The 27,644-nt window shown below is 45.9% G+C and overlaps 1 protein-coding gene across 1 annotated transcript in view; it reads right to left on the bottom strand.

The window, feature by feature from the left end:
* Positions 1–27,644, bottom strand: part of kcnh3 (potassium voltage-gated channel, subfamily H (eag-related), member 3) — a gene marked incomplete at both ends in the record, with an annotated part of 204,164 nt that overhangs the window by 46,459 nt on the left and 130,061 nt on the right. The window contains 6 exons of the mRNA XM_083642271.1: positions 504–705; positions 3,210–3,367; positions 4,931–5,189; positions 9,714–9,853; positions 14,698–14,832; positions 23,466–23,699. Of these exons, the coding sequence (XP_083498397.1) occupies positions 504–705; positions 3,210–3,367; positions 4,931–5,189; positions 9,714–9,853; positions 14,698–14,832; positions 23,466–23,699 (1,128 nt within the window). The remainder of the gene's footprint in view (positions 1–503; positions 706–3,209; positions 3,368–4,930; positions 5,190–9,713; positions 9,854–14,697; positions 14,833–23,465; positions 23,700–27,644) is intronic.

Below are 27,644 nucleotides of genomic sequence, written 5' to 3' on the forward strand. Positions count from 1 at the left end.
TGCTCGTCAGATCTGAGTGATCGTAAATCAGACTTACAGTACAAGGGGCCATTTCTTATGACCAGTGCAAGTGCAAGGGCAAAATATTTGCTAGTTTCTAGCACTGGGTCGCTGAAACATGTCATGTGATGTACTGAGTGACCCAGTGGTAATTAAAAGAGATTTTTATTTTATTTTGAGTGCTATAGAAACTAGCAAAGAGGGGGTAAGATATGGCCCAAGATGTGAATGGTAGAAGCTGCACAGACAAGATTTGTAAGTACAAATCCACGGATCTTATCAGGCTTAACCATGACCATAGGGAAGAACATCTCAGCCCCTACATTGAGACACCATTGATTCTTCTTCTCCACACACAGGAGGTGAAGAATTTCAACAATGGCTGAACCTCTTCACCAGCCATAAAGGAGAAGACAATTAAGATGTGAGCATGGAGTTTACTGACATGACATGGGATTTCAAGCCTTCAAGTCTTTCGCACATTTTTTGCATACAGTACTAACCGATATCCCAGGATCCGGGGCTTTCGATCTCTCTGAGGCCTATGAAGTACCAGACGCAGGCCATCCAGTGGGCCAGCAGGGCGAACATGGACATGAGCAGAGTCAGGACCACGGCGCTGTACTGGGAGTAGCGCTCCAGCTTCTGGAGCAGTCGCAGCAAGCGGAGCAGTCGCACCGTCTTCAGCAGGTGGACCCCAAAGTACTGCACAGATAGAGACGAGACACACAGCCTCATTCAGCAGGTAAAACACACACACACACACACACACACACACACACACACACACACACACACACACACACACACACACACACACACACACACACACACACACACATCTCTATTCAAAAGGCAGAGTTCCTTTCCAAAATGCCATATAAGTAAAATGTGAGTACCTCAACTTCATCATTCATAATTATCTCTAAAGAAATGAATGATCCAGTGTCCAAATATTGTCAACTCAGGACTTAAATGACCCTAGCTGACAGTAATTGACAGTAGGTGACACTTTTATTCAATTGGCAGATATCAAATTTGGGAGCGGAATGTGTTTCAACTGCAGATGACTCAAATGAGTCTTCTTAAAGTCCCTGGAAACCAAAATCCACAAAAACGTTCTAACTATGTTATTTAGGGTCTTATGTTAGTAATTGTCTGCCTCCGAAATTATTATACATTACTTTCAACCCAAAGCCTTAAAATCGACACTTTTCTACAAGATTCTACAAGATACTTCCTCATTGAAGAGAGCAGTGCGCGAGGTGCTAAAATGCAGGAGCTTATGACGTCATAAGCTCTATATAACCTTTGTACACGTGCGCAATCTGCCCCTCCTTTTGTCCGTTCTTTGCCCCCAGTGACAGCGCTCCCTCAGTGTCCGTCTGCCTCCCACTCTGCGCCGAGCGCTATGCTGCTCGCTCTCTCTCTCTCTCTCTCTCTCTCTCCTCTCCTCTCCTCTCCTCTTCTCTCTCTCTCTCTCTCTCTCTCTCTCTCTCTCTCCTCTCGTGTGAGAGATAGCACAGAGAGAGACACACAGGTGACGCGAGGTTACTCACACATACACACACACACACACACACACACACACACACACACGCTGTGCAGTCAGAGCAAGAGTCCCTCTCCGAGCAACGAACACACACACACACTCACACACACACGCACGGTGTGTGTGTGTGTCGATCTCTCTTTCTCTCTTTCTCCGTTTCCCTCCCCCCCTCTGTCTCGCGCTCTCTCTCTCTCTCAGAAAACCTGCTGCAGATGGGACACGCCCACACATTCCGCGGGAGAAAATACACTCTAAAAAATAATCGATTCTCATTACTTTTGCCAGACTGTCAAACCTAAATTTATATACTTTGCGACGTTCATCATCGTTCAAATTTGGCTGGTGGCTTATTAACATAGGCTCGTGTGATATGATGAACTCAAAATGCGAAATAATAATAAAATATTTCTGGTTTCCAGGGACTTTAACACTCATTTGGCATCCATGTTACATAATTATAGTCATCTCTCCCAGCAGCTGAACATATTTCCAAATTCTGAGCATGGAACTAGTGATGAATTAGATGCAAATCCACAAGGGAGGTTATGTTATGCATTAATTTTCCCCTCTCTCAAAGCTTGGCTCCCTGCCAGCAATCTGTTAGTGTGGAAAATGAATGCGGGAGATGGATTGTAGCACCACATTTCTTTCACGGCTATATTTAAAGGTGGGTAAAGTTGAATGGTACTCGCCTACAGGGCAGTGCACCAGACTGCCCCCTACAGGGCAGTACAGTACACCAGACTGCCCCCTACAGGGCAGTACAGTACACCAGACTGCCCCCTACATGGCAGTACACCAGACTGCCCCCTACAGGGCAGTACACCAGACTGCCCCCTACAGGGCAGTACACCAGACTGCCCCCTACAGGGCAGTACACCAGACTGCCCCCTACAGGGCAGTACACCAGACTGCCCCCTACAGGGCAGTACACCAGACTGCCCCTCCCTATCTGCAATCTGTGGGCTGATTCCAAACCTCGCATCGCTCTGCTCCCTCCCCTCCTCCACCCTTGCAGATCGCCTCGCCCCTACGTCGCTACGTGGGCTCAAAAGTCGCTCCTCCCTGGCGCCGCAATGTTGGAAAGAGCTCCCGCCTTCTGTCAGGTCGGCCGAATCACTGCCATCTTTCGGCGGAGACTAAAAACACACCTTTTTAGGCTACACCTGGACCCTTCTTGCACTAACCATCCTTCTTCTGCACGGGACGCTTCACTGTATCACTCCGCTTCACAGCTGCTCTAATGTAACCTTGACGATGCCGCTGTGTTCACACAGCGTCTCTACAAAGTAGCTAACGTTAGCTTAGCTAGCTTGCAGTCGGGAAACTGCAGACAGCAAGTTTACTGTACCTGTTGCTTGGCAGCACTTGGTAGTGCAATCCTGGCTAAACTGTTTTTGTTGGTGGAGACAAATTACAGACAAATCATCTGTTGGCTCAAATTACTTAAAAAAATGGTGTTATTACTTGATGAACAGCTTTGTTTATATAACTTGTATAAAAGCAATATCACACACAGGCTGATATACAGTACAACAGCACTCACTCTTGTGTCATATTGCTTAACTCATTCCTAGCCACGCCCCTGCTTGTCCACACATGGCCACACACACACACACACACACACACACACACACACACACAGAGGTAGACTCACCACGCTGACGTTGAAAGCATAGAGCAGGTCAAAGGGCAGAGCAGCGATGAGGTCGACAAACAGCCAGGTGGTGACGTAGTGGACGCAGATGGAGCGGGCGTCGTACACCACCTGACCCGACGTGCTCACAAAGGTGGTTCGAAAGTTCAGCACTATGTCTGCACAGGACAACAACATGGTTTGAAAGTTCAGCACTAGTTTCTGCACAGGACAACAACATGGTTTGAAAGTTCAGCACTATGTCTGCACAGGACAACAACATGGTTTGAAAGTTCAGCACTAGTGTCTGCAGATGCAGGACAACAACAACGAAATAAATTGATAAGATCCCAAAATAACTTCATCCCAAAATAACAGACTCCCAACTCAGAACTAAAATGGTTGTCAGTTGAGAGCAGGGTCAGGCATTTGAAGTTGGGTCTTAGTGTTTTGCTAGGTTTAGGACTGCATCTGGGAAAAATACCTTTCCGTACTCAGTAGCGACAGAATGGAATCTGGAATCTGTTATTTCTGTTGAATCTGTCCATTTTAAAGAAACTGTCACTGCCAACTGTTTTAAAAGAGCAGTGAAGGGATTGCTGATGAGTTGCTGACAGCCAAGTATTGTATTTCTTCGTTGTTTGTGGTTTCTGTTCGTGGTGCATCTATTGTTCATGTGCTGTTTTATTCGGTCTTGCATGGCTCGTGCTGGGCCGACCACTGAGTGTTTGTGTGTGTGTGTGTGTGTGTGTGTGTGTGTGTGTGTGGGTGTGTGTGTTTTACAAACGAGGACCACAATGGAAACAAGTCATGGATTTGATTGTGTTTTCATTTGAATACTGGTGTATGGATTTGATCTATTCACCTGTATTTTAACAACTGTCTTAAATAAATGCATTCATACTCCGTGAAACACCAGTTGTTGCAAACGTGGATGCAGTGGTGAAATCCATAATTGTATGTATCACTTCAAATAAATGAACTGTGAGATTGTATTGTTCGGTTGATACTTAAAACCAGCCATTGCCTGTTGCTGGCTTTATTAGGACATTACTCTTTGATACAATTCATTGATGAGGGGCAGCTAATTAACAGAAATGAATGAACATTGGAAGCCTGAGACGTTCATCTGAATCCACTATTGTGGGCAGAGTGAAGATATTGACAAACAGGCGGGCCTATTAGTCGTAACAAATGAGCTATCGACTGACAGGAAGCAGCCATTTAACTGCAGGGGGCTGGTTTATAATGAAGGCCTTCACTCCAATCCATCCAATCATTAAGGGCAATTGTCCATTGAAGAGCACTCAGAGGTTTCCGACAGTTAGATGGACAAGACCGGGGACAAAGAGACTTATTGTTTTCTAAGAAATGAGTTAACAATGGCATATAATGGTCTATTGTGAACGGCTCATGTCCCTTCACTGCTGTGTTTGCATCATTAAAATCTCCAATTGAAACTTTTGAGATGAGCCTGCAGATATAGGGACTTACTGTATGCTGTTTGACTGACTTCCCATCAGAGGCTGGTGATTGAATGATGAACAAATAACCGGTCATTACTATTAAGTCTCGTTAATTACTGTAAAATGAGAGTCAACGGAAGTCAATGGCTTGCGTGTGTGTGCTGAGCTACTAGTTGCTAGTGTGTGTTTATTATGCAAGGCAGATTTAAACCATATCACTACTCTTTAGGGAGAGAGCATGATGAAGATGAATAATAACACAACAGACTCTCTTACCTAACATAAACAGGATCTCGACGAGGATGTCACTGACGCTGGGCGGGTTCCGCGGGGCGGTACTGCTCCCCTCGTCCCGCCCCCCCACCACCGTGAAACACACGTTGAAGGGCACGGTGACCGCCACGTAGAAGGTGGCCAGCAGGATCAGCCAATCCCAGCCCGCCTTGAAGGTTCCATAGTGGAGCAGGATGAAGCGGGACTTCTGAATGGCTGCTACCTTGTACTCCGGGATTGGAGGCTTCTCCCCAAACATGTTCTGGATTGGATGACAGGGATACAGGTGTGAACACCACTCTCTGTCTCACTTTTTGTTCTGACACTCTCGGCAGGACATGCACAAACACACACACACACACAAACAAACAAACAAACCCACACTGGAAGTCAACCGATTCATCAGCCTGCCTTGCCACTAGGACAGTGTGTGACATGAGAATAATCCAGTTCTATTCCAAAATCCACTATAATGAATTTTATTTATTGAGTTATTCCTCATGTGGTGGTGTTTGCGAGGCTAGGACACACAGAGCCTAGTGTGCTGAGTGAAAGAGCTTGTGAGACCAGCTGACAGCCACGGAGAGCTGCCAGAGAAATTAGCATGGACTCTGAATGCCATGAAGCCAGAATGGCATGTTTTTCAAAGACGTTTTGGACACGAGCTAATCCTGACAGAAGCAACTGTTTGGGAAAGCCGGATGTCAGCTGCGACAGGTGGGCTTGCTGTGTCGAGAGCTGGACTTCAATGCTCCAAAGCCAAGGGAGAGAGACTGCTTTGTGAGCGCAGGAAGAACCACAACCCTAAAGTGACTGTTGTTTTTAGTGTGCGCTTGTTTGTCATGCTCCTGTTGTCATGGGGCTCTGCAGGCTGGAGAGGAGCTTCAGCACAGCCACAGCAGCATGAGGCTCTGCAGGCTGGAGAGGAGCTTCAGCACAGTCACAGCAGCATGGGGCTCTGCAGGCTGGAGAGCAGCTTCAGCACAGTCACAGCAGCATGGGGCTCTGCAGGCTGGAGAGGAGCTTCAGCACAGCAGCATGGGGCTCTGCAGGCTGGAGAGGAGCTTCAGCACAGCCACAGCAGCATGGGGCTCTGCAGGCTGGAGAGGAGCTTCAGCACAGCAGCATGGGGCTCTGCAGGCTGGAGAGGAGCTTCAGCACAGCCACAGCAGCATGGGGCTCTGCAGGCTGGAGAGGAGCTTCAGCACAGCCACAGCAGCATGAGGCTGTGCAGGCTGGAGAGGAGCTTCAGCACAGCCACAGCAGCATGAGGCTGTGCAGGCTGGAGAGGAGCTTCAGCACAGCAGCATGGGGCTCTACAGGCTGGAGAGGAGCTTCAGCACAGCAGCATGGGGCTCTGCAGGCTGGAGAGGAGCTTCAGCACAGCCACAGCAGCGCGGGCTGTCCATGTGAGATGATGATGAGATGAGATACACTTTATTGTCCCCATGAGGGAAATTTGTCTTGGGCAAAAAGTGCATATAGCCACATCGCGGCTTAACAAACAGACCACATACAACAGTCAACAACAATTAAAGAACATAGAGACACTCCATAATTGCACTCATTTCAACAGAGGAAGTGTACACCAAGACATAATAGTTGTAACTGCCCCACACCGCCAGTTTAACTTTGTAGTTGGCATTTTGCTAATTATATATTTGTTTGGGTCCTACCTTTAATTTCATCCTTAGGCGGAACCAGAGCCGTATAATAGAAGAGTTCTGACATCTCCATTCACTCCAATGGACCAGTTTTTTTCCAGGAAGTAGAAAGTGGAACTCTTCAGTAAAATAAGCAGCACTGTCGAGTTGCATCAAAATAGACAGTGTTGTACTTTGAAAGGGTTTTTCATCCCTTGAAATGAATCAAATTGTACATTATCTGCTTTATTTTAGCATGCAAAAGTAGCGTGAGACCCATTCCTGGCTGTTCATTGGCTAATGATTCTTGCATTTTGGTCCTCCGCTGACGCCACTCTCTTACTAGAGGACACTAGGCGGAACTAATCTGCCGCGCCGGTGTCTCGGACTAAAAACAACGTAACACCATTCGATACCACTTTGCCAAAGCACCACGGAGCTGTGAATTAAGAGCTCAATAAAGAAACTAAAGAAATTAAGAAATGATTAAAGAATGAGCATGCAGCCAAAGCCATGCAGCCTAGAAGGAAGGAGGATGTTTAGCCCCCTGTTAGTGACAAGCAGCCTGAGGTATCTTTTAGTTTGTTTCTGTCTATACATTATGCTGTGTTATGCTATTGTGCTAGCATGCTAACGTTTAGCTGCAAAAACGTAAATGAAGACATGCATTTCCTGGTTGTAATTTTATTTATTTATTTTCTCTTTCTATTTCAACCCAGTTTTCATGGGTTAGACTGTCCAACAGTAAACTCAGTATTTTCATCAAGACCTGTTACTTGGGGAGCTACAATAGTTGCAAAGCCCCATTGCACTATTTGTTCAACTCAAGACTTTTTCAAGATAACAAAAAAGCAAAGTAAAAATACTGACAAGCCCTCAGTCAGCATCACATGTGCCGAGGGTTGTGCAAAAAGTGTACTGTACGTACACTGTGAGGAGATTTCACACATTTAGTAAAAAGAAGAAAGACCACAACCAACACTTCAGAGGTCAAATTTAAGATAATAAAAGAATAAAAGTCCTAAAATATAAAATCAAAAGAGCGTGAAAGAGAACCAAGAGCGTAAGCTGCAATACCTCCTTTCCTAGAGAACCTGCACCTATCATCCTATGGGATACTACAACCGTGAGGTAGGGCTGGGTTGTTTGTTAAGAAGTGCAATAGAAGTTGGGAGGAAGGAGAGCTTAAAGCGGTTACTCTTGTATCGACTAGCTCTGTAGCGTCTGCCAGAAGGTAACTAGCTCTGTAGTGTCTGCCAGAAGGTAACTAGCTCTGTAGCGTCTGCCAGAAGGTAACTAGCTCTGTAGCATCTGCCAGAAGGTAACTAGCTCTGTAGTGTCTGCCAGAAGGTAACTAGCTCTGTAGCGTCTGCCAGAAGGTAACTAGTCTCTTAAAATAGACTGTCTCATCTACACCCGGCGAATGCAGCTATACAGTCTGTACGTTACACCCCCAGAACATGCACAAGGAAGTTGGGAAAAAAACCTTCAGACTGGAAGGAAGTTCTATGGAATCCGACCAATCACGACACGCGAATGCGGCATATTGGATTCTGATTGGACTAATGAGCGAAAGACCTGCCTTTCTGCCGGCATATTGGATTCTGATTGGACTAATGAGCGGAAGACCCGCCTTTCTGCTTCCCATTCCGGTTGGTGCATGATTCTCCCCCACGAAGTACAGACGGTATGGCGGAAGCATTAGAAAATTGCGGAAGCCAACTCGTCTGTTCTAAGAGACTAGAAGGTAACTAGCTCTGTAGCGTCTGCCAGAAGGTAACTAGCTCTGTAGCATCTGCCAGAAGGTAACTAGCTCTGTAGCGTCTGCCAGAAGGTAACTAGCTCTGTAGCGTCTGCCAGAAGGTAACTAGCTCTGTAGCGTCTGCCAGACGGTAACTAGCTCTGTAGCGTCTGCCAGAAGGTAACTAGCTCTGTAGCGTCTGCCAGAAGGTAACTAGCTCTGTACTGTAGCATCTGCCAGAAGGTAACTAGCTCTGTAGCGTCTGCCAGAAGGTAACTAGCTCTGTAGTGTCTGCCAGAAGATACTAGCTCTGCAGCGTCTGCCAGAAGGTAACTAGCTCTGTAGCGTCTGCCAGAAGGTAACTAGCTCTGTAGCGTCTGCCAGAAGGTAACAAGTCATACTCAGAAAATCAAATGTGTGATGGATCCTTCAGAACTCTATGTGCCAGACTGATCACCTCTTTCTCAAAGATGGTCTGCAGAGTTAGATGTTCTTTCTTACCTATCACTTTCATGGCTGTTTTTACCATTTTTACAATTCTAGATTTGAGCTGGACAGTAAGAGTGCCGAACCATGCAGCTGACCTGCCGAGCGAGGACCGCGCAGTCACACGTACCTACGTACGTACGTGTCGTACACACATACACACTTATACAAACTGCATAGGTCTGCATGCCTGCTTTACTGCAGAGATCAGCTAAATGCAGAGCTGTTTCACCCCAGAGTCAAACAGGACAGTGTGCACATGCACTCCCGGTGACCTTCATACCGTCTGTCAGTGTGTCACTGTACTGCAGCAGGCGCATGCCGCATGCTACATGTGCATGGATGGTCTGATCCTTTGGCCCAGGTTCTGTGGGACCCGCTGCCTGCTTCTTATGGACAGTATCGATCGATGTGCCTGAGCTAATATCTTCCTCCTAAACCCCCTGATGAAATCCAGGCAACAGTTTACAGTATGATCGGCATCCCTGAGGGGGAAAGCGCTGTGTGTAGCATGCTAGCAAGTGGCTGTGTGCATGTGTGTGCACATTTCCTTCAGGAGTTAATTGTTGATTCTTCTCAGGTCCTTGTGACAAAGTCTGATGGTCAAGCTGCCCTCTAGTGTGTGTGTGTGTGTGTGTGTGTGTGTGTGTGTGTGTGTGTGTGTGTGTGTGTGTGTGTGTGAGTGTGTGTGTGAGTGTGTGTGTGTGTGTGTGTGTGTGTGTGTGTGTGTGTGTGTGAGTGTGTGTGTGTGTGTGTTTGTGTGTGTGTGTGTGTGTGTGTGTGTGTGTGTGTGTGTGTGTGAGAGTGTGTTTGTGTGCATGTGTGTGTGTGTGTGTGTGTGTGTGTGTGTGTGTGTGTGTGTGTGTGTGTGTGTGTGTGTGTGTGTGTAAACTGATGTACAGTAGATACAACTCACATTGTTGAGCTTGAGCTTGCTCTTGTCTTGTTTCTGCAGGTGTCCTGACAGGTGGTAGAGAACGGCTCGGCTGCGGCGGCGGTTGGTGTTGAAGTCTGGAGGGCGGGTGACCTGATGCACCTCCAGACCCGTCTCCTCATCTGGGGAAGATGATAGGAAGAGGTAGGCCTCAGTCCAACCCACACCACAGGATATAACCCACACCACATGATATAACCCACACCACAGGATGTAGGAAAACAAATCAAGATGTAACTGATCCCCTAATCAGGGAAGTTCAACCTTTTGTCATTCAATCAAGGCAAAGTCAAAAAACTACCTTTCATTACCCTAAACTCAAAATGTCCCAAAGACATGATAGGTTACATAGGCTATCACTGTGATATATGTCCTCCGCGGCCCGCCAGTGTTCCACCACCCAGTGGTTGAGAAACACTGCGCTAAATGTGTCTCTTTTAGCATGGAGATATTACATTGTCTCTTTATTGGTACATACAGATTGTAATGATACAGTCAGGCATAGCAAGGTCGACTTAAATGGTCATAAACTGTCTTAACGAAAAGCTGTGTCATTGAAACAATCTACAATTTCAGATGGGTCAAACCTGTCTCTCTCAGTTGACTTGCATCTTGTTTTTGTGTGAATTTCAATGTTCAAGGAGTCAGGATTAGACTCATATAGTCAGAAGTCCCTATATGAGACCACAAACTGCTCAGTACAACTTGTGGAGCCTGATGTACTCATACTGCGCACGTTGGGGAGTAAATATTTGATCTGATATTGACCTGCTGTCTGCCTCCTGTGCTGTGCCTTCATTGACTAAATGCTGGTGTTCCTAATTTGGAATTGAAAGCTTTTGGTCTAAATTCAGCTCCGAGTCCAAAACCATTGAACCCCCCCTCCTTCACTTTACACAATACTATTGTCACAATACTATTGTCTTTTTTTTTACTACTCCCGGGAAAGTCGTCCAAATCCTCGCTGGGTTGTGATTTATAACGGAACAAAGAATGAAAAGAGAAGTGCTGCTCACACTGGAAGCAAGCGATCAAGTCAAGTTTCTGTGCCATTATAGAGCAAAACAGAGTCGATCCTGAAGCATTTGTTTCACGTCAACAGTTCTTTTGTGATTGAGTCGATGATGGAGGATCAAATCAGGTGAGGTGTTAGTAATCCTGCTCCGACAAGAGAGGGAGCAGGAGCCAATCAGGTGAGGTGTTAGTAACCCTGCTCCGACAAGAGAGGGAGCAGGAGCCAATCAGGTGAGGTGTTAGTAATCCTGCTCCGACAAGAGAGGGAGCAGGAGCCAATCAGGTGAGGTGTTAGTAATCCTGCTCCGACAAGAGAGGGAGCAGGAGCCAATCAGGTGAGGTGTTAGTAATCCTGCTCCGACAAGAGAGGGAGCAGGAGCCAATCAGGTGAGGTGTTAGTAATCCTGCTCCGACAAGAGAGGGAGCAGGAGCCAATCAGGTGAGGTGTTAGTAATCCTGCTCCGACAAGAGAGGGAGCAGAAGCCAAAACACAAGACATCTATCGATCTGACAGGGAGACGATTAGGAGAGTGCTCTGTTAGGCCCTCCTCAGCAGAGCAGACAGAATGTTTCCTCTTTGCCTCTGTGACTGCTTTACATCTCCTACTAAGACTCTTCCTCTGTCTGTCCATGACACAATGCTCGGCATATACCCGCTCCTTTAACTGAATTCTATTTCATTCGCGGCAAATACATTTCATTTGTCCACTGCACCTACAGTAGGATGGATTTCAAATAGTGCAGACACAGTGTCCTGGAAAACTAGTCTAGCTGCTGCAGAGCTCTCATTGAACTATTTTAATATTAGCTGATTAAGTAGTAACTTACGCCATTTAAATAAATAATTTGCTAGAGGCTACATGATGTCACGTGTTTCTAATTTCTACACGCAGGTGTTAAAAATGTAATGTGTGTTCAGGGATGCATGAAGCTGGGTGATGTGATGAAGGTAGAGGTAGTACCGGTGTAGGTACAGGATCTACTCGGCCTACATATTTGGCTCGCCCTACCAGAAGTGCTCGGCTTGGGGTCCACAACGGGGTCTAACCCTAACCCCTAACCCTAACCCTGATTCATATTTTTAACGTCTATCATGTCTGATAACATCAGTAGTTTAGCGTTAGCTTGTTAGCTAATCTAAAGCTGTCGGCCATTTTGCCTACGTTAATCCCACCACGTGCCTGACGTACAGCCAATCACAATGCGAGCCCGAGCCGATCTTGTAGCCGAGCTGAAATTGCACAGACACCGGCAAGAACTTCAATCCACTTTCACCCCTGTTTATGAGTGAATACTAGAGTTACAAAACTGACCTCTGCCTCTTAAGGCCATGTTCAGACTAGGAGGCCAAATCTGATTTGTGAACTTTAATGACCTATTCATGATTCTATCCAGATTGGTTTTATGAGTCTGATTTGTGTCACTTGTCCCAAACCACATATGGAGGTCTGGACACACAGATCCGACTTGAACACTTGCCCGAATCAGATTTGTGGCAGTGCGGACACACTCCCAAATCAGATTTGGGAAACCAATCAAGATAATGATGATGAATGACTTTAGCAGCAAATCGGATTTGCCTGTAATGTGAACATGGCCTGAGAGTTAAGCTGAGTTCACACTGACCTATTAAAGTTTTTCGCTGGCATCGAGTTTACATACAAAGTCAATGCAAACGAGCGATTGAGCGTATATTCGCCCGGGAGAAAAATCGCTGGGCGTCCGAGTGACAGAGACAGAGCGATAGGGACAAAATTCGCTCGTCGCCCGAGATGAAATATCCCAACTCGAGCGAAATTACGCGGGCAGTCGCTAATCAGTCGCTCGCTGTTCAACGCTGATTGGCTGCCGTGTGAGAGTGAGTCAAGGATCACACTGGCTTGGAACAAACCACTGGTTTATTGTGTGGCAACAAACCGAATTGACAGCTGATTAACAGGCTGACAGCTGACATGAAGTGAAGTCTGTACTACCGGTATAGAGCTCGCGTTAGGAGCACGCTGATAGGCTTAGCTTGTAAACAACTACGTGGCTCGTAGTGGACAAATATCATGACATTGCGTAACGTTATAGCCCCCAGATGTCCGTCAATTATTGTGCCTGTTGACGAGCGATTTAAACAGAGCGACAGAGCGATTCCAAAGGGTTGAATCGAGCGACAGAGAGAAAAATAAATATCTCAGTGTGAACACGGCTGCTGGCACTGCCTCTATAAACCACCTCCCATAGAGAAATGTAGGCCTGGAGGGTTGTTCACAGGGCCGTCGTAGCTGACAGACATTGCCCAGCTTGATCCATCTGTAGGTGTGGAGTGTATCTTCTGTGGGGACCGTGAAAGAGTGGAGCATCTGCTTTGTTAGGACACAGTTGCATGCTGGGAGGCTTGTTAGAAGCGGTGCTGGTGCGTAGACTTCCATACACTTTGCTCCTCCTGGGAGATTTACATATAATTGGTGCAATTAGTAAGTATGCCAATTTAAAACAAATCCTGCATTTCTACACCACCCACTGTCACCTCTTGGATTACGTCGAATTGCTGTTTTACATGTAATGTTAACCAAACATGTTAGATTAGTGTATTATTACTTTCAGCATAGAGGTACTTGCGTTCATGATTTTGCATATGCATACTAACCTAGAAACCTATTATTGGGAGTCGCGAGAGAAAGTCGCAGAGAGACACAGAGACGTTTTGGGCTGCTGAAATAAGTTATTTTCAATGAAAATCATCAAAGTCAAAATGATTTCCATTCTGAGTTGCCCAAGTGGCCCATAGTCTGGCAGCCCTTCTGGCATTGCCCACGTCGCCAGATGGCCAGTTCATCACTGTTAATGAGCAGCATGGGGCACTGGGCCTTACCGGTCACTTTTGATTTGGATAGTCGACACAACGCTGAATCTGAACTCACTATGAACTACTTTAATGTGTCAATACACATTTGAGTTTCAGCTGATTACAATAGTGTGAAAGGTAGTCTATAATCAATGTGCGTCAGGCCTAATCTCAGGGTTGAGTTTAGGGTAATGGGGTCAGGCTAAGGTCAGGGTTAGGGTAGTCTGTAGAGATGCAGCAAATAGGCAAGTGACGGTTTTCGGTTTTGTCAACCGATAGTATCAATATTAGAATATCCAAATAAAGAGTCAACTCTTGTATGTTGTGTTTTGTAATATGAGTTTTTACTGGGTTGTATTGTTCCACTCATGTACATATTGTATATATATATTTGATTTGATTGCAACGTTGTGATGGTCTTTATCTAGCTTTCCTACTTCTTATCTCTGTATATTGATCTGACCGCTACGCTCAGCTGCATACAGACACTAAGACAAATTCGTCGTATGTAACTTGCATACTGTGGCAATAAAAGTGATTCGGATTCGGATAGAATCCAAATTCTCTCTCTCTCACACACACACACACACACACACACACACACACACACACACACACACACACACACACACACACACACACACACACACACACACACACACACCCACCCACACACACACACACACACACACACACACACACACACACACACACACACACACACACACACACACACACACACACACACACACACACACACACACACACACCTCTCTGTAGCACAGATCTATGTTCTTTTCTCACCCTCGTATAACTCTCCCTCCCTTCCATTGCATTTTTGTTTGTTGTCCTGTGTCCCTTGTGGTGTGTTGTGTACTGCGCTCCAATTCGGCTTGCTTTTCTAAAATGTCATAACTCATGCGGGTGTGTACAACAAAAAAACAGACTTGAATAATTTCGGCCATAATAGCCAAAGGGAAAATAAACTTCTGTTTGAGCCACTGCGACGTGGCTTGGGGCTTTGCTTTACTTTTGGACAGGTAACTCTTCAAGGTGAGTCACATGTGGGCGGGTATGACCAAGACACATCCCCCTGAGTTTATATTCATATGAACTGACCTGTGTCAGGTCCTTGCTCGGGGTCCCGGTCCTTCTTGTTGTCAGTGATGTCCTTGTGGGACACCAGGAAGAGAACCACCTCTCCCTTCTCATTCTTAATGGGCACAATGTCCAGGAGACACCAGAACTGGGTACCTGGAGGAAATCACACACACACACACACACACACACACACAAGCACACAGAGTAGATTAAGTGTTTCCACTGGGATGTACATCAAAATGACTGTGGGGTCGATCTGCAGACAAGCGCACACTCTCTCTCTCTCTCTCTCTCTCTCTCTCTCTCTCTCATACACACTCACACGCACGCACGCACACACGCACGTGCACGTACGCACTCTCACACACACACACACACACACACACACACACACACACACACCATTCCCCTCTGAATCATCTCTGGCAGTTGATGGAAATGGAAAAGCCTACTGTGCGCCCTGCCTCAACTCCACGTCCCACACCTCACCCGGAGTCATCTCCAGGTCCCACGCCTCACCCGGAGTCATCTCCAGGTCCCACACCTCACCTCTCACCTGGAGTCATCTCCAGGTCCCACACGTCCCACACCTCACCTGGAGTCATCTCCAGGTCCCACACCTCACCTGGAGTCATCTCCAGGTCCCACACCTCACCCGGAGTCATCTCCAGGTCCCACACCTCACCCGGAGTCATCTCCAGGTCATCTCCAGGGCCCACACCTCACCTGGAGTCATCTCCAGGTCCCACACCTCACCTCTCACCTGGAGTCATCTCCAGGTCCCACACCTCACCTGGAGTCATCTCCAGGTCCCACACCTCACCTCTCACCTGGAGTCATCTCCAGGTCCCACACGTCCCACACCTCACCTGGAGTCATCTCCAGGTCCCACACCTCACCTGGAGTCATCTCCAGTTCCCACACCTCACCTGGAGTCATCTCCAGGTCCCACACCTCACCTCTCACCTGGAGTCATCTCCAGGTCCCACACCTCACCTCTCACCTGGAGTCATCTCCAGATCCCACACCTCACCTGGAGTCATCTCCAGGTCCCACACCTCCCCTCTCACCTGGAGTCATCTCCAGGTCCCACACCTCCCCTCTCACCTGGAGTCATCTCCAGGTCCCACACCTCACCTGGACTCATCTCCAGGTCCCACACCTCACCTGGACTCATCTCCAGGTCCCACACCTCACCTGGAGTCATCTCCAGGTCCCACACCTCCCACACCTCACCTGGAGTCATCTCCAGGTCCCACACCTCACCTGGAGTCATCCAGCATGCTCAAACAGCAGGAAATCAAAGAAAGCCATGAGTTCACTTTGGGAATGGGAGTGCCTCTAAGTGTAAGTTCAGTTCATTAATATTCATTGTTGAGTGTGGGTTTGCTCTAGAAAATAATGAACTTTGTGTAAAATTTGCCAGTTCCATTCAGTGCACAGAGAAGAAAGTTGTGCAGAGAAGAACGCACAGCATGGGGAGAACTTCATTACACTTTCACCGATTAATTTCATTCATTTGCATTCATGCAGTTGCACTGAGGACTGCAACGTGCACTGAAAGCTTTGCTGCTTTTTCAATCACTTATTATTTGTTGCACTTTGAGCACTGTTTGACCTCACCGATGTATGGAATTATATAGACAATATGTTTTGCATTGATCTCAGCATCTGGCATAATTACTTAGTGAGGCTTTTGTTTTAGCCCAGAGATATTGGTGTGCGCATCTCCACTGCCGACCTCTCAAGAATACAGAGGCATAATTGTCAGTGAGGTTGGGTTCTGACTGAGATTTTTGTGGATACATACTACATATTGTAGATTGGTTCATTTTAATTGGTTTCCATTACATTGAATAGAATAGATACAACTATATTATAAAACTATTCTACTATACTAGAATACAATACTATACTGAATAGAATACTAGACTTGACTGAATAGAACAGAACAGAACAGAACAGAAGGATATAATAGAATAGAATAGAATAGAAACAGTGGATTGACAACTGTTAATGTTGAAATGCAATCAACGTAGTTGCTGTCATTTTGCACATGGTACAGGGCCATGGTCTAAGGCGTATGAATGCCCTGGGCGAGAGGATTATTTCAATGACTCACAGTGTACGTTAGGGTTGGCACGATGGACGATGGCATCGACCATCGTGATTGGCCGACCCCCCATCGACCTCTGAGCCTTCTACATCGGATCATCGTGATTAATTATCTGTTCGAAATAAATGTGTGCCGTTTTAACACATTCACTGCCAGCCTTTTTTTTTTTACTGTAGGTAGCTTTTGCCAGAGGGTTTTTTTGAGGATTCTGGCTCATTTTACAAGAGCCAAGGATAATTTTCTGCTTGGACTTTGTGAACACAAAGTTCACAAAAGTACTAATAGAATGTGTGCTTTCTCTGTCTAAAAGAGTTAGTTTGTAGAGTTAGTAGTTATGTAGATATTAGCCGTTGAGTACAGCATGGTTTCAGCGTCTGAGACAAAAAGCTGAGATAATCGCAGTTTTGTGAAATTCAATATCAAACAGTCACTTTAACCATTTATTTTTGGCATCAGTGAGACATCAGACATAAACAATATAGTTCTGAACAGTAATTTCCTCCATAGCAGCACCCGCACCCCCTCTCCTTACAACTCCTCCCTCCGTGGGCATGTCTGGTGGATTTCAGCAGCGTTTGTCAGTCACAAGCCAGTCTCTCCTGCCTGTCTGAGCAGTGAGCAGCAGCCTCCCTCTCTGGCGGCCCCTCGTCGGCGAGCGTGGATGTGGCTTAATCCGTTCTTGGATTTTCGGTTGAGAGCTTTGACGAAGCCTTGTGTGACTCTAGGCTTTATGCTGCGCGCTTCAAAGTGTGCTTTCCACCCAGTCCACCTTTGGAACCCCCCACCGCCGTGCGCCCGTGTGAAAGGTTTTCGCCTACAGTATGAGAATGAGGCTCGTTCGCTTCTGGGTCCTCGGTTGAGCTCAGCTGGAATGCGTGCGTTTCTGGCCAAACAACACTCAATAGTCTGAGCACCGTCGCCACTCAGTGGGTCGGCGGAATGGATTGCACACGCCCGGCGGCTCTAACAGTATAATAGAAGATGCAAAAGGGCCAGATCAACGATCCACCGTCAAAAAAAAAAAATCGATTCTGAAAACGTGTTAACACGTTGTTGGCAGTCAACAGCTGGATTCTGAAAACGTGTTAACACGTTGTTGGCAGTGAACGTGTTAATAATAAAAGAGGCCAAGTGCTCTTACCGTGACGCGCAGGGGACGCGCCGGCGGCATTAAACAAGCGCGCCCAGTTCAGTTCAGGAAAGCCTCCCCTCCCCCTCCTCCGCTCTACTGCTTCTCTGAACAGGGGGCGCTTGTTTAATGTCGCCGGGGCGTCCCCCGCGCGTGTCGGCTGTGTTGTGAAAACTTTTTAAGACAAAGAAGAAACTTCACGTTCTTTCCTGTTTTCAACCCAAAGTGAGTACAAGTCTTCAACTGTGTGTGAATTTAACTCGCCTGGTTCCAAAGTGAAAGTTGATACAGCACTAGCAATATTGAACGGCGCAAAAACAAATAGGCTAACGTTAACGTTACATATCCTGACTAACAACGTGTGTGTGTGTGTGTGCGTTGAATTTAACTAGCTGGCAGAAAACTGACAGAATTACTGGCGGATATAACGTTAGATTCGCGTGGGCTTTTGAACCTAATGAGAGAGAGAGTTGAGGAGACTGGAGCGAGTTGAGAGATAAATGCAGCAGCAGCAGCAGCAGCAGCAGCTAGGCTACTGCTAGCTGTTACAGCTGCCACTCACTGCTTGAGTCGCCTGGCTCTGTGCAGTAGCTAGTAGCCTGCCTGTCGTTCTCATGAAGAGCTCAGCTGTCCTGCTTTTAACGTGCATTGCAGCGGCGGATGGCATAAATGACGATGCCGTCGTTCAAAACGATGTTGCACTGTAACACAATCACGATGGATATATTGGTGACATCGCACAACCCTAGTGTACGTTATACTCGATGTACACACATCAACATAGGTGTGTGTGTGTGTGTGTGTTCTTGTATGCCTCGTGCTAAAACCAGGTGGTCAGGGTCAGCACTGTGATTGGTTTCAGTTGTTGTATCTCGGGTGAGAGAGAGTGTTCCTTAATTGGATGAAAGCCTTTTCATAATTGAAGTTCGCCTGGTTTTTCTTTAATCATCCAGGAAGCAGAAATGAGCTTGTCGCCGTCAGCGGACCAAAGCAAAACAATCAAAGCACAACATGTAGGATCCGGGAACTGTGAAGCCCAACACTAATTGGATCATTAGTTGCTATGCCGCTTATACATGTTCACTTGGATCCAAGCTGCTTTTTCCATGGAACTGCATTCTCTTTTATTGATTGATTGATTTGTCAAATGAGTCACTGCCATACAGATAATTCCTAGAGAACTGGAACATGATTAAAATGTGGTCCTGTATGTTTGATAAAAGGGGAGCACATACAGTAGCAGAGTTATCACTGCTAATCAGATGCTTTGATGTGCCGGCAGCCTTCAGGCAGACTCTATAGCCCATTGAATTCATCCATTCTCAAACAGGGAGCTGCAGAGATTGACAGCTCATGTGGATGGTAGGGATGTCACGATACTAGAATTTCTACTTTGATACCGATACCCAGGAAAATATCGATACTCAATACCATTTTCGATACCACGCGGCGGGATGACAACAACACATCAAGAGGCATAAAAAAGAAACAAAGACAGATGGACGGACAGATGCACGCTTCTCCATAATCTAGGCCTGATAAAACTCACTAAAAACTTTGACCTAACACAGCAGATTACACCTGCTCTAGTGATCAGCCTATCAGAATACTTTGAATTTGTTGAAGCAAAAGAAAGCACTGCTGATATTGATACAGTTGCAAATGAGTATTGTATCCGTTTCAAATCTTTAGTATTGATACTTATCGATACTATCGATACCTGTTGCAAATGAGTATTGTATCCGTTTCAAATTTTTAATATTGACTTTTATCGATACTATCGATACTTTTGACAAGCCTAGTGGATGGTGCACCGTATGTTATTCCCCGGGTGAGTGACAGTTATAGGGAAACCAGCTTGAGGGTGTAAATCTTTGTGATTTGCTGTATGTTGCGTGAAATGCAGTCTGATAAGGTAGAGACAAGTTTATTTCTTATTTATTTGATAGGATAGAGTCATCCACTGCCAGACTTTTGGACTTCACGTTAGTGGTGAAGTGATGGCATGGTTAGCCTACTTCATAGAGAGTGCATCAAAAGTCAATGAAGGACATAAATTGATGAAGGGGTGGATGGACAAATCATGGATGAATAAATTCATGGGGGAGGGGATGTACGGCACGGCTGTGGCCCCCTTGGACAAAGACATTTTGTACATTTTAAAGTAAAATGCATTAATCTGGTGCACTCTGAGAGCAAAATGAAGAGGCTAGCAGATCTATGAAGAACTACACACATCACATCAATATCCTCTTCACTATGCTGTGGCTTTACAATGATGAAATAAATATGAGTGAGTTGAGTTGAGAGGTCAAGTACAGATTTATTTTATAACGGGTGCACGTCCATCCAGCGCACCAACGTAAAATCACCAGTGAGCTTAGTTACATCTTCGTTACATCTTCACTCAGTAGCCGTGAGCTCGAAGTGAAAGTGAAAACGGGACTTTCAGCTCAAGGCTACAATGAAGACTTCAGCTAAAACAGGGTGTCAAGTGTCTTTTCAAGTCCACTTGGCATTACGCCAGATGAGCAGTATGTTTGTTGTTGTTGTTGTTTGAACGTTTGAAAGTTGGTCGCCATTCACTTCAATTGTTTAGGAGACAACAGCTGTTTCCATTCAAAATAATAATAATCCACAAATGTTTTGTGGACACAAAAAAACAAACATCACCCGACCTTCCAGCCGCATGGGGGTGAGTAGATTGACTAGATTTTTGGGTGAACTTATTTTAATTTCCAAAGGAGTCATCCATCTAAGGTTCTTTACCTTTCCCCAGCACAATTGCTGGTGGAGAAGAAAGGAATAGATATTTTTGTTACTGTTATATAGAATTCCTCTATTTAATAGAGACATTGAGAATCACGTAGAAAAAGTTTGCCTTGACCAGTTGAGAGGGTGTCAAGATTCTGACCTTCTCTCCTGTGTAACTGTGGCCCTTTCAAAGGCACTTTGTGCCAGCACTGAGCAGAGTAATCGGAGAACATCCAGGTTGCCTGCATGTGCTGCAGCAGATGAGAAGCTGTGTCTTCCATAAGCTGCCCATACATTGCTAGGCAGATAACAGCGCCCCCTGGGACGGGGGAGGAGGAGTGGGCTCCACTGCGGGAAGCCCAGATTCTCTCTGAAGCTCCCCGAGTCCGTGCCTCAACTTTGAACAATACAGAAAAGGCATTTAGCCTCCTTGACTACCTTTGCCAGGGGAGCTGGTCGGCCCCGATCGCATTTGATAAGAACACTGGACGTATCCGTTAAACCTGTTGTGTTCGTGAGGATATTGCTGCTATGAAGGGTCCATATCTGCCACTGCCTCTACTGAATTAGAATTGATTCAGAGACCCCACAATGCATACCAACTGCTAGGCCTAGAGCCTTAACACTGTTACATCGCATACAAAAAACAAGATGCTGGCACTCAACCTTCAACTTCAAACATATCAACTTGGTATTAATTACCAGCTGATGTCTGAAACATTGTTGTCATAATTAGTCCATTAGTCTTTCGTTCAACAGCCCCATCAAACAGTGCAGCTAAACCCTGTTAGGCTACATAAATGTATGTGATCAGGCTAAAACCATGTTGTCCTGGTCTCCTATTACTCAGCTGTCATCTCTGGCCGGGTGTCTTTAGTGGGCTTAATCCATGCCAGTACACACTGTTCCCAGCAGGGGGGTTCATGCAGGTAAATAATGCATCTTAACTGGTGGGAGGAGGATTGTCTCAATGAAGACATCAGCTGTAATGAGGTTGGATTTGTCCCTGTTTGACTGGAACACGGTGGTAAACAGTCGAGTCTGATGCACCGTGGTCCATGCATAACCATCAGGGTGATGTGAGGATACAAGCTGTGGATTTTGGGTGGTTATTTCCTATTTCAACAGAGTGGAGCATTATCAGCTGTATTAAAGCAGCTACGAGCAAGATTTTCGATTGTTATTAAACAGTATAAACGTAATATTGATGGATCACATCTTAACAATAATAGTAGCTGAGACCAAAGCCGTGTGAATCGGAGATTGCTCTCTTGATGATTCTGTCTTCCGGCGGGCAGGATAGACCAGGAAGTGAAACAAAACGGTTTACGGCAGCTGCCTGCCTTCAACCGTTTCGCTCTGCCTAGCAACAGACCATAAAGAAGGAGACCGCCATGCTCGCTACATCCAGGGGCTTGCTACTCTCGCAAACATCTCTTGTTATATTCTAACAGTTTGTTTGGCAGTAATTTTGTTATTTTGTGGTTATGGCCGAAGTGGCTGCCGCAAACCGTTTCATTTCACTTCCTGATCTGCCCCAGCCGCAGACAGACTAATCATCAAGACAACACTGGCCGATTCACTCGGGGTTCAAGTGAGACTACTCGGCGTTGGTCTCGTCTACTATTCGAGGTAAGATGTGAGGCATCGATATTAAAATTAGACTGTTTAATAACAATCGAAAATCTTGCTCGTAGCTGCTTTAAAACACTTTTTTATTGATTTTTGCTCTGTAGGTGCAGTGCCGACAGTCCGCAATGCCGATAGCCCACAAGCAGAACCAGCTGAGCGAGGCGGTGTGCAGTGTGTCGGGGGACCGGCTGGAGCTAACCTCTCCCAGCCCCCACACCTAAACCGAACCTCTCCCACCCCCCACGCCTAAACCTAACCTCCCCCAGACCCTAACCCTAAACCTAACCTCTCCCACCCCCCACGCCTAAACCTAACCTCCCCCAGACCCTAACCCTAAACCTAACCTCTCCCACCCCCCACGCCTAAACCTACCCTCCCCCAGACCCTAACCCTAAACCTAACCTCTCCCACCCCCCACGCCTAAACCTAACGTTGGCATTGCGGGCTGTCGGCACTGCGGGTGGTCGGCATAGCGGGTGGACGCCGTACGTGTGTCTCTCAAGTGATTTAGGGGACTGACACTATCTGCTTAGCTTGCCTGCTTGTTTAAGCCAAAAGTATCATTATTGAATAAAATAGCCTACTGCTGATATGAATATATTATGAGCACTAAATGGGTAAAATGCAATTGGCTAATTTTCTCTTAGCCACAGGCTTTGGAGGGAAGAGCAGTGCTGACCTGACTAAACACTGTATAAATGTGTTTATTCTAGTCCGTGTACCCTAAAGAACTGTAAAACTGGTTGATATGAGGGTATGGAGAGGCTATAAAAGCATGAAACGCCTTCTAATTTGTCATTTATGTGTGTTTGTGAGAGACTGGCTCCTATAACCCTCCATCGCCCTGTGTTATAGGCGTATATCTCAAAGGAGCAGATGTATGCCTCCCTCTGTCTTTCCCTATCTGTGACTCTCCGTCCTCCTCCCTCCTCAGCCATCTTTGTCCCACCGTGTCCTCATCAATCACAGGCACAGCATTGATTTATTAGTGCACACTGGATCACACACACACACACACACACACACACACACACACACACACACACACACAGTCACACACACACACACACACACACACACACACACACACACACACACACACACACACACACACACACACACACACACACACACACACACACACAGACACCTCACCTCCCTTCTTGTAGAAGACCAGCTCGGTCTTGAACTCCCTGCGCTCGTCCAGGGCACCCTGGATTTGGACCGTCGCCTGGTCGCTGGTTTCCGGGCCGTACAGGAAGCGACACGCGCAGCTCTTCTGCATGAGCTCGGCGCGGGCGTAGCCGGTGAGCTCGCAGAAGCCATCCGAGCAGTACACGATGGGGTACAGAGACTGGACCTGGGCGTTACCCAGGACAAAGTTGCTGTCTATATAGGAAGGGAGATGGAGAGGAGAGAGTTATTATAATGAACGTTAACATTATTATGACCAAAGTAATCATTTGCTTTGATTTCGTTTGTGACTAAGCCGATATATTCAATCAGCATTGACCACCTACAGTATGATGGATTATGATTATGAAGCCCTTAACCTGAATTGATTCTCACACATTCTGACTCCACACATGACAATAGTTGTACTGGTGGTACTGGAGGAGTAGTGTTATCCTGGATTTCAATGGAGAGTTTTCATGTACCATGGTCTAAATCAGGGGTGGGCAATTATTTTTCATGGGGGGCCACATGAGAAACCCAGATTGTTGCCGGGGGCCGAACAAATATTGTCATGCCGTAACCCATGGATGGGTAACTTTGATGATAGAGAGGGCCACAAAAAATGTATTCGCTACCAGGTTTTGCTGAGGGCCGAACGGGGCCAGCGTGAAAAATTTGGTGCATTTGAAGCCACGTGTCATTATTCAGTCTTAACCACCAATATTTCATCCTTTTCTCACTCACTCCTATGTCACCACCTGCTCTCAGGGCTTGAAATTAAGTTTTTTGACCACCTGCCAATATGGCTGCTAGATTTTAAAGTTACCAGCCAATTAGAATTTCCACTAGCCAAAATGTTTTTCTTGAAATAAATCAGAATATGAGTGGGTTAATTTAAGCATAAGTATCAGTAAGTGGCCCGGGATAATCAAAGCCTGTGTTGAGGGTCACACGAACAAAAATGCAGTCTTGAAGCTAAATAAATCCAAAACCAATGAGTTAATTATTTAAATTTCTAATTCAATGTAGCCTTTTAGTCATAAAGATTATTGAAAGATATTCCATATTCCAGACTGAAATGCTGTAATAGAAGTGGAGTATTGGCCAGAATGACATGAACATTTGGACATTTATTCAGCGGGTATCTTGCATGTTGCGTTCAGGTGCACTGTGTAAAAAAAAAAAAAAAAAATTTTTTTTTTTTTTTTTTTTTTTTTTTTTTTGCAATTCCATGGCGGGCCACACAGGTGGCGCCCGCGGGCCGCATCCGGCCCGCGGGCCGTAATTTGCCCATGTATGGTCTAAATGCTTGTCATCCTGCCAAGAATAAACTCCCGGGGGAAACACTGAAAATGTGCAATTGTTTAGAATTTTTCGACATTGACATTTTCAAATTTAAAAACATATTGTACACGTGCTCAAAATGTCCATTAAAAAAAACATATCAGCCTTCAAAAACACATATCCCATATTTTTTTGTAGACATTTGACATTTGTCAATGAAAGCGCTCAGTTTATTGTTATCAGGTATTTACAAAGGGCTACCCGATCCGATTACAGAGACAAATCTGTGGCGGAGAAGAAAGAAGGATTGATGGGGAAAGCTAAACACCGTCCACAGTCATGCCAGAGCGGTGAGAGTTTTCATTAAGCTTCTTATAGAGTTTAAGTCATTACATATTCAATAAAGCTATAATTGCATAATTATTGGTATGAGTTATTAGATAAATGCACAACGCCAGTTGTTATGGAATGAAATCGGTGCCAATAATAGTAATGTGTGTGTGTGTGTGTGTGTGTGTGTGTGTGTGTGTGTGTGCGTGCGTGCGTGCGTGCGTGCGTGTGTGTGTGTGTGGCAGCAAGGTCAGCCACGTGTGACATGACATGTTACTGTGGGCAGAGGGTGATATCTGCTTTTACCTATGTATGCAGAGGCAACAGATAAGCTGTCTGTAGATGATGGTGTCTGCCTATTGGGTCCATATAACGTGCATTTATCTAATAACTCATACCAATAATTGTGTGTATGCAATTATAGCTTTATTATGCCTCCGCCGGCGATAGCCAGGCCGGAGGCATTATGGATCCGGGTTGTCCGTCCGTACGGCCGTACGGCCGTCCGTCCGTACGTCCGTCCGTACGATGTTTGTTAACGCGATATCTGAGGAACGCCTGGACGGAATTTCATCAAATTTGCCTCAAACATCGACTTAGACTCAAGGATGATTTGATTAGATTTTGGTGGTCAAAGGTCAAAGTTCAAGGTCACTGTGACCTCTCGAACGCCATTTTCAAGCTTGTTAACGCGATATCTCAGGAATGCCTTGACGGAATTTAATCAAACTTGTCTCAAACATCGACTTGGACTCAAGGATGAACTGATTAGATTTTGGTGGTCAAAGGTCAAAGGTCAAGGTCACTGTGACCTCTCGAATGCCATTTTCAAGCTTGTTAACGCGATATCTCAGGAATGCCTTGACGGAATTTAATCAAACTTGTCTCAAACATAGACTTGGACTCAAGGATGAATTGATTACATTTTGGTGGTCAAAGGTCAAGGTCACTGTGACCTCTCAAACGCCATTTTCCAGCTTGTTAACGCGATATCTCATGACTACCTTGACGGAATTTCATCAAATTTGCCTCAAACATCTACTTAGACTCAAGGATGAACTGATTACATTTTGGTGGTCAAAAGTCAAAGGTCAAGGTCACTGTCACCTCTCGAACGCCATTTTCAAGCTTGTTAACGTGATATCTCAGGAATGCCTTGACGGAATGTAATCAAACTTGTCTCAAACATCGACTTGGACTCAAGGATGAACTGATTAAATTTTGCTGGTCAAAGGTCAAAGGTCATGGTCACTGTGACCTCTCAAACGCCATTTTCCAGCTTGTTAACGCGATATCTCACAAATGCCTTGGCGGACTTTCATCAAATTTGCCTCAAACATTGCCTTAGACTCAAGGATGATCTGATTAGACTTTGGTGGTCAAAGGTCAAGGTGAGCTCTCGAACGCCATTTTCAAGCTTGTTAACGCGATATCTCAGGAATGCCTTGACGGAATTTAATCAAACTTGTCTCAAACACCGACTTGGACTCAAGGATGAACTGATTACATTTTGGTGGTCAAAGTTCAAGGTCACTGTGACCTCTCACACACCCAATTTCCAAGCTCTGTAACGCAACATCACAGGAGCGCCTTGACGGAATCTCTTCCAATTTGCCTCAAATGGCGATTTGGACCCCAGAATGAACTAATGGCGGAGGCATAAGTCCGCCTTGCGGTCGTTCGTTGAATATGTAATGACTTAAATTCTATAACAAAGCTAAACACCGTCAACAGACAGGGCCAGAGAATGCAGCCACATCCACCCTCCACAATTAACATGTCGTATACAGACAGGCACATGCCCCGCCCCTCTGCTGTTTATTCACTTGATAACAGATAGCCGTTTTCCCACATGCGCTTTGTACCGCTAAATGACCGGAACGTGGTCTAATGCCTGCATGTGGGAAAGTCGTCGTGCCGGTATAAGCGCAACATTTCACCAGTTTCGAGCCAGTCAGAAGAGCGGTATGCAAGCAAGCAAGTGGAAACGGGTCCAGTCATTTTCCACGACAGCGGTCCTTCAATCATGGGCGAGGTGTAGCCTACACACGTTGCTTAATGTTCCAGCGGGCATAATCTCATCATTCGCGCACATTAAAGCAAACTGGCAAAATTATCTTGTGATAGCCTAATAAGAGCAGTATGTCAGCTTGCTGATTTCCGAAGGCAACCCCGGACACATCAAACGAAGCCAGTCTGTAAAAAGTGCTTCAACGCAACGCAGGTGAACGGATAAACATCGAACCAGCAACTATTTCTCTCAGACACGGATCCCAACTTCTTCAAAGTGCATCATCTAATCATTCGCGCACATCAAAGCAAACTACTTCCACATTTCGCTTCGTGCATTTGCTTTCTCTACATACATACAAGCGTTGGGCAGCTTGCCTTGCAAGCCTCTGCCATTCTCGCTGTGTCTGTCCTGTGTCAGGCTGCTGCGAAGTACGGAGGACTGAGTGAAGGACTGGCCTCTCTCAGAGGGGAGGGGGGAAATCGGCTGTGTTTATTACGCTGGCTTGACGCTGCTCTTGTCAAACGAGTGTG

Source organism: Poromitra crassiceps (assembly GCF_964638095.1).
Source record: "Poromitra crassiceps genome assembly, chromosome: 8".
Taxonomy (NCBI): domain Eukaryota; kingdom Metazoa; phylum Chordata; class Actinopteri; order Beryciformes; family Melamphaidae; genus Poromitra; species Poromitra crassiceps.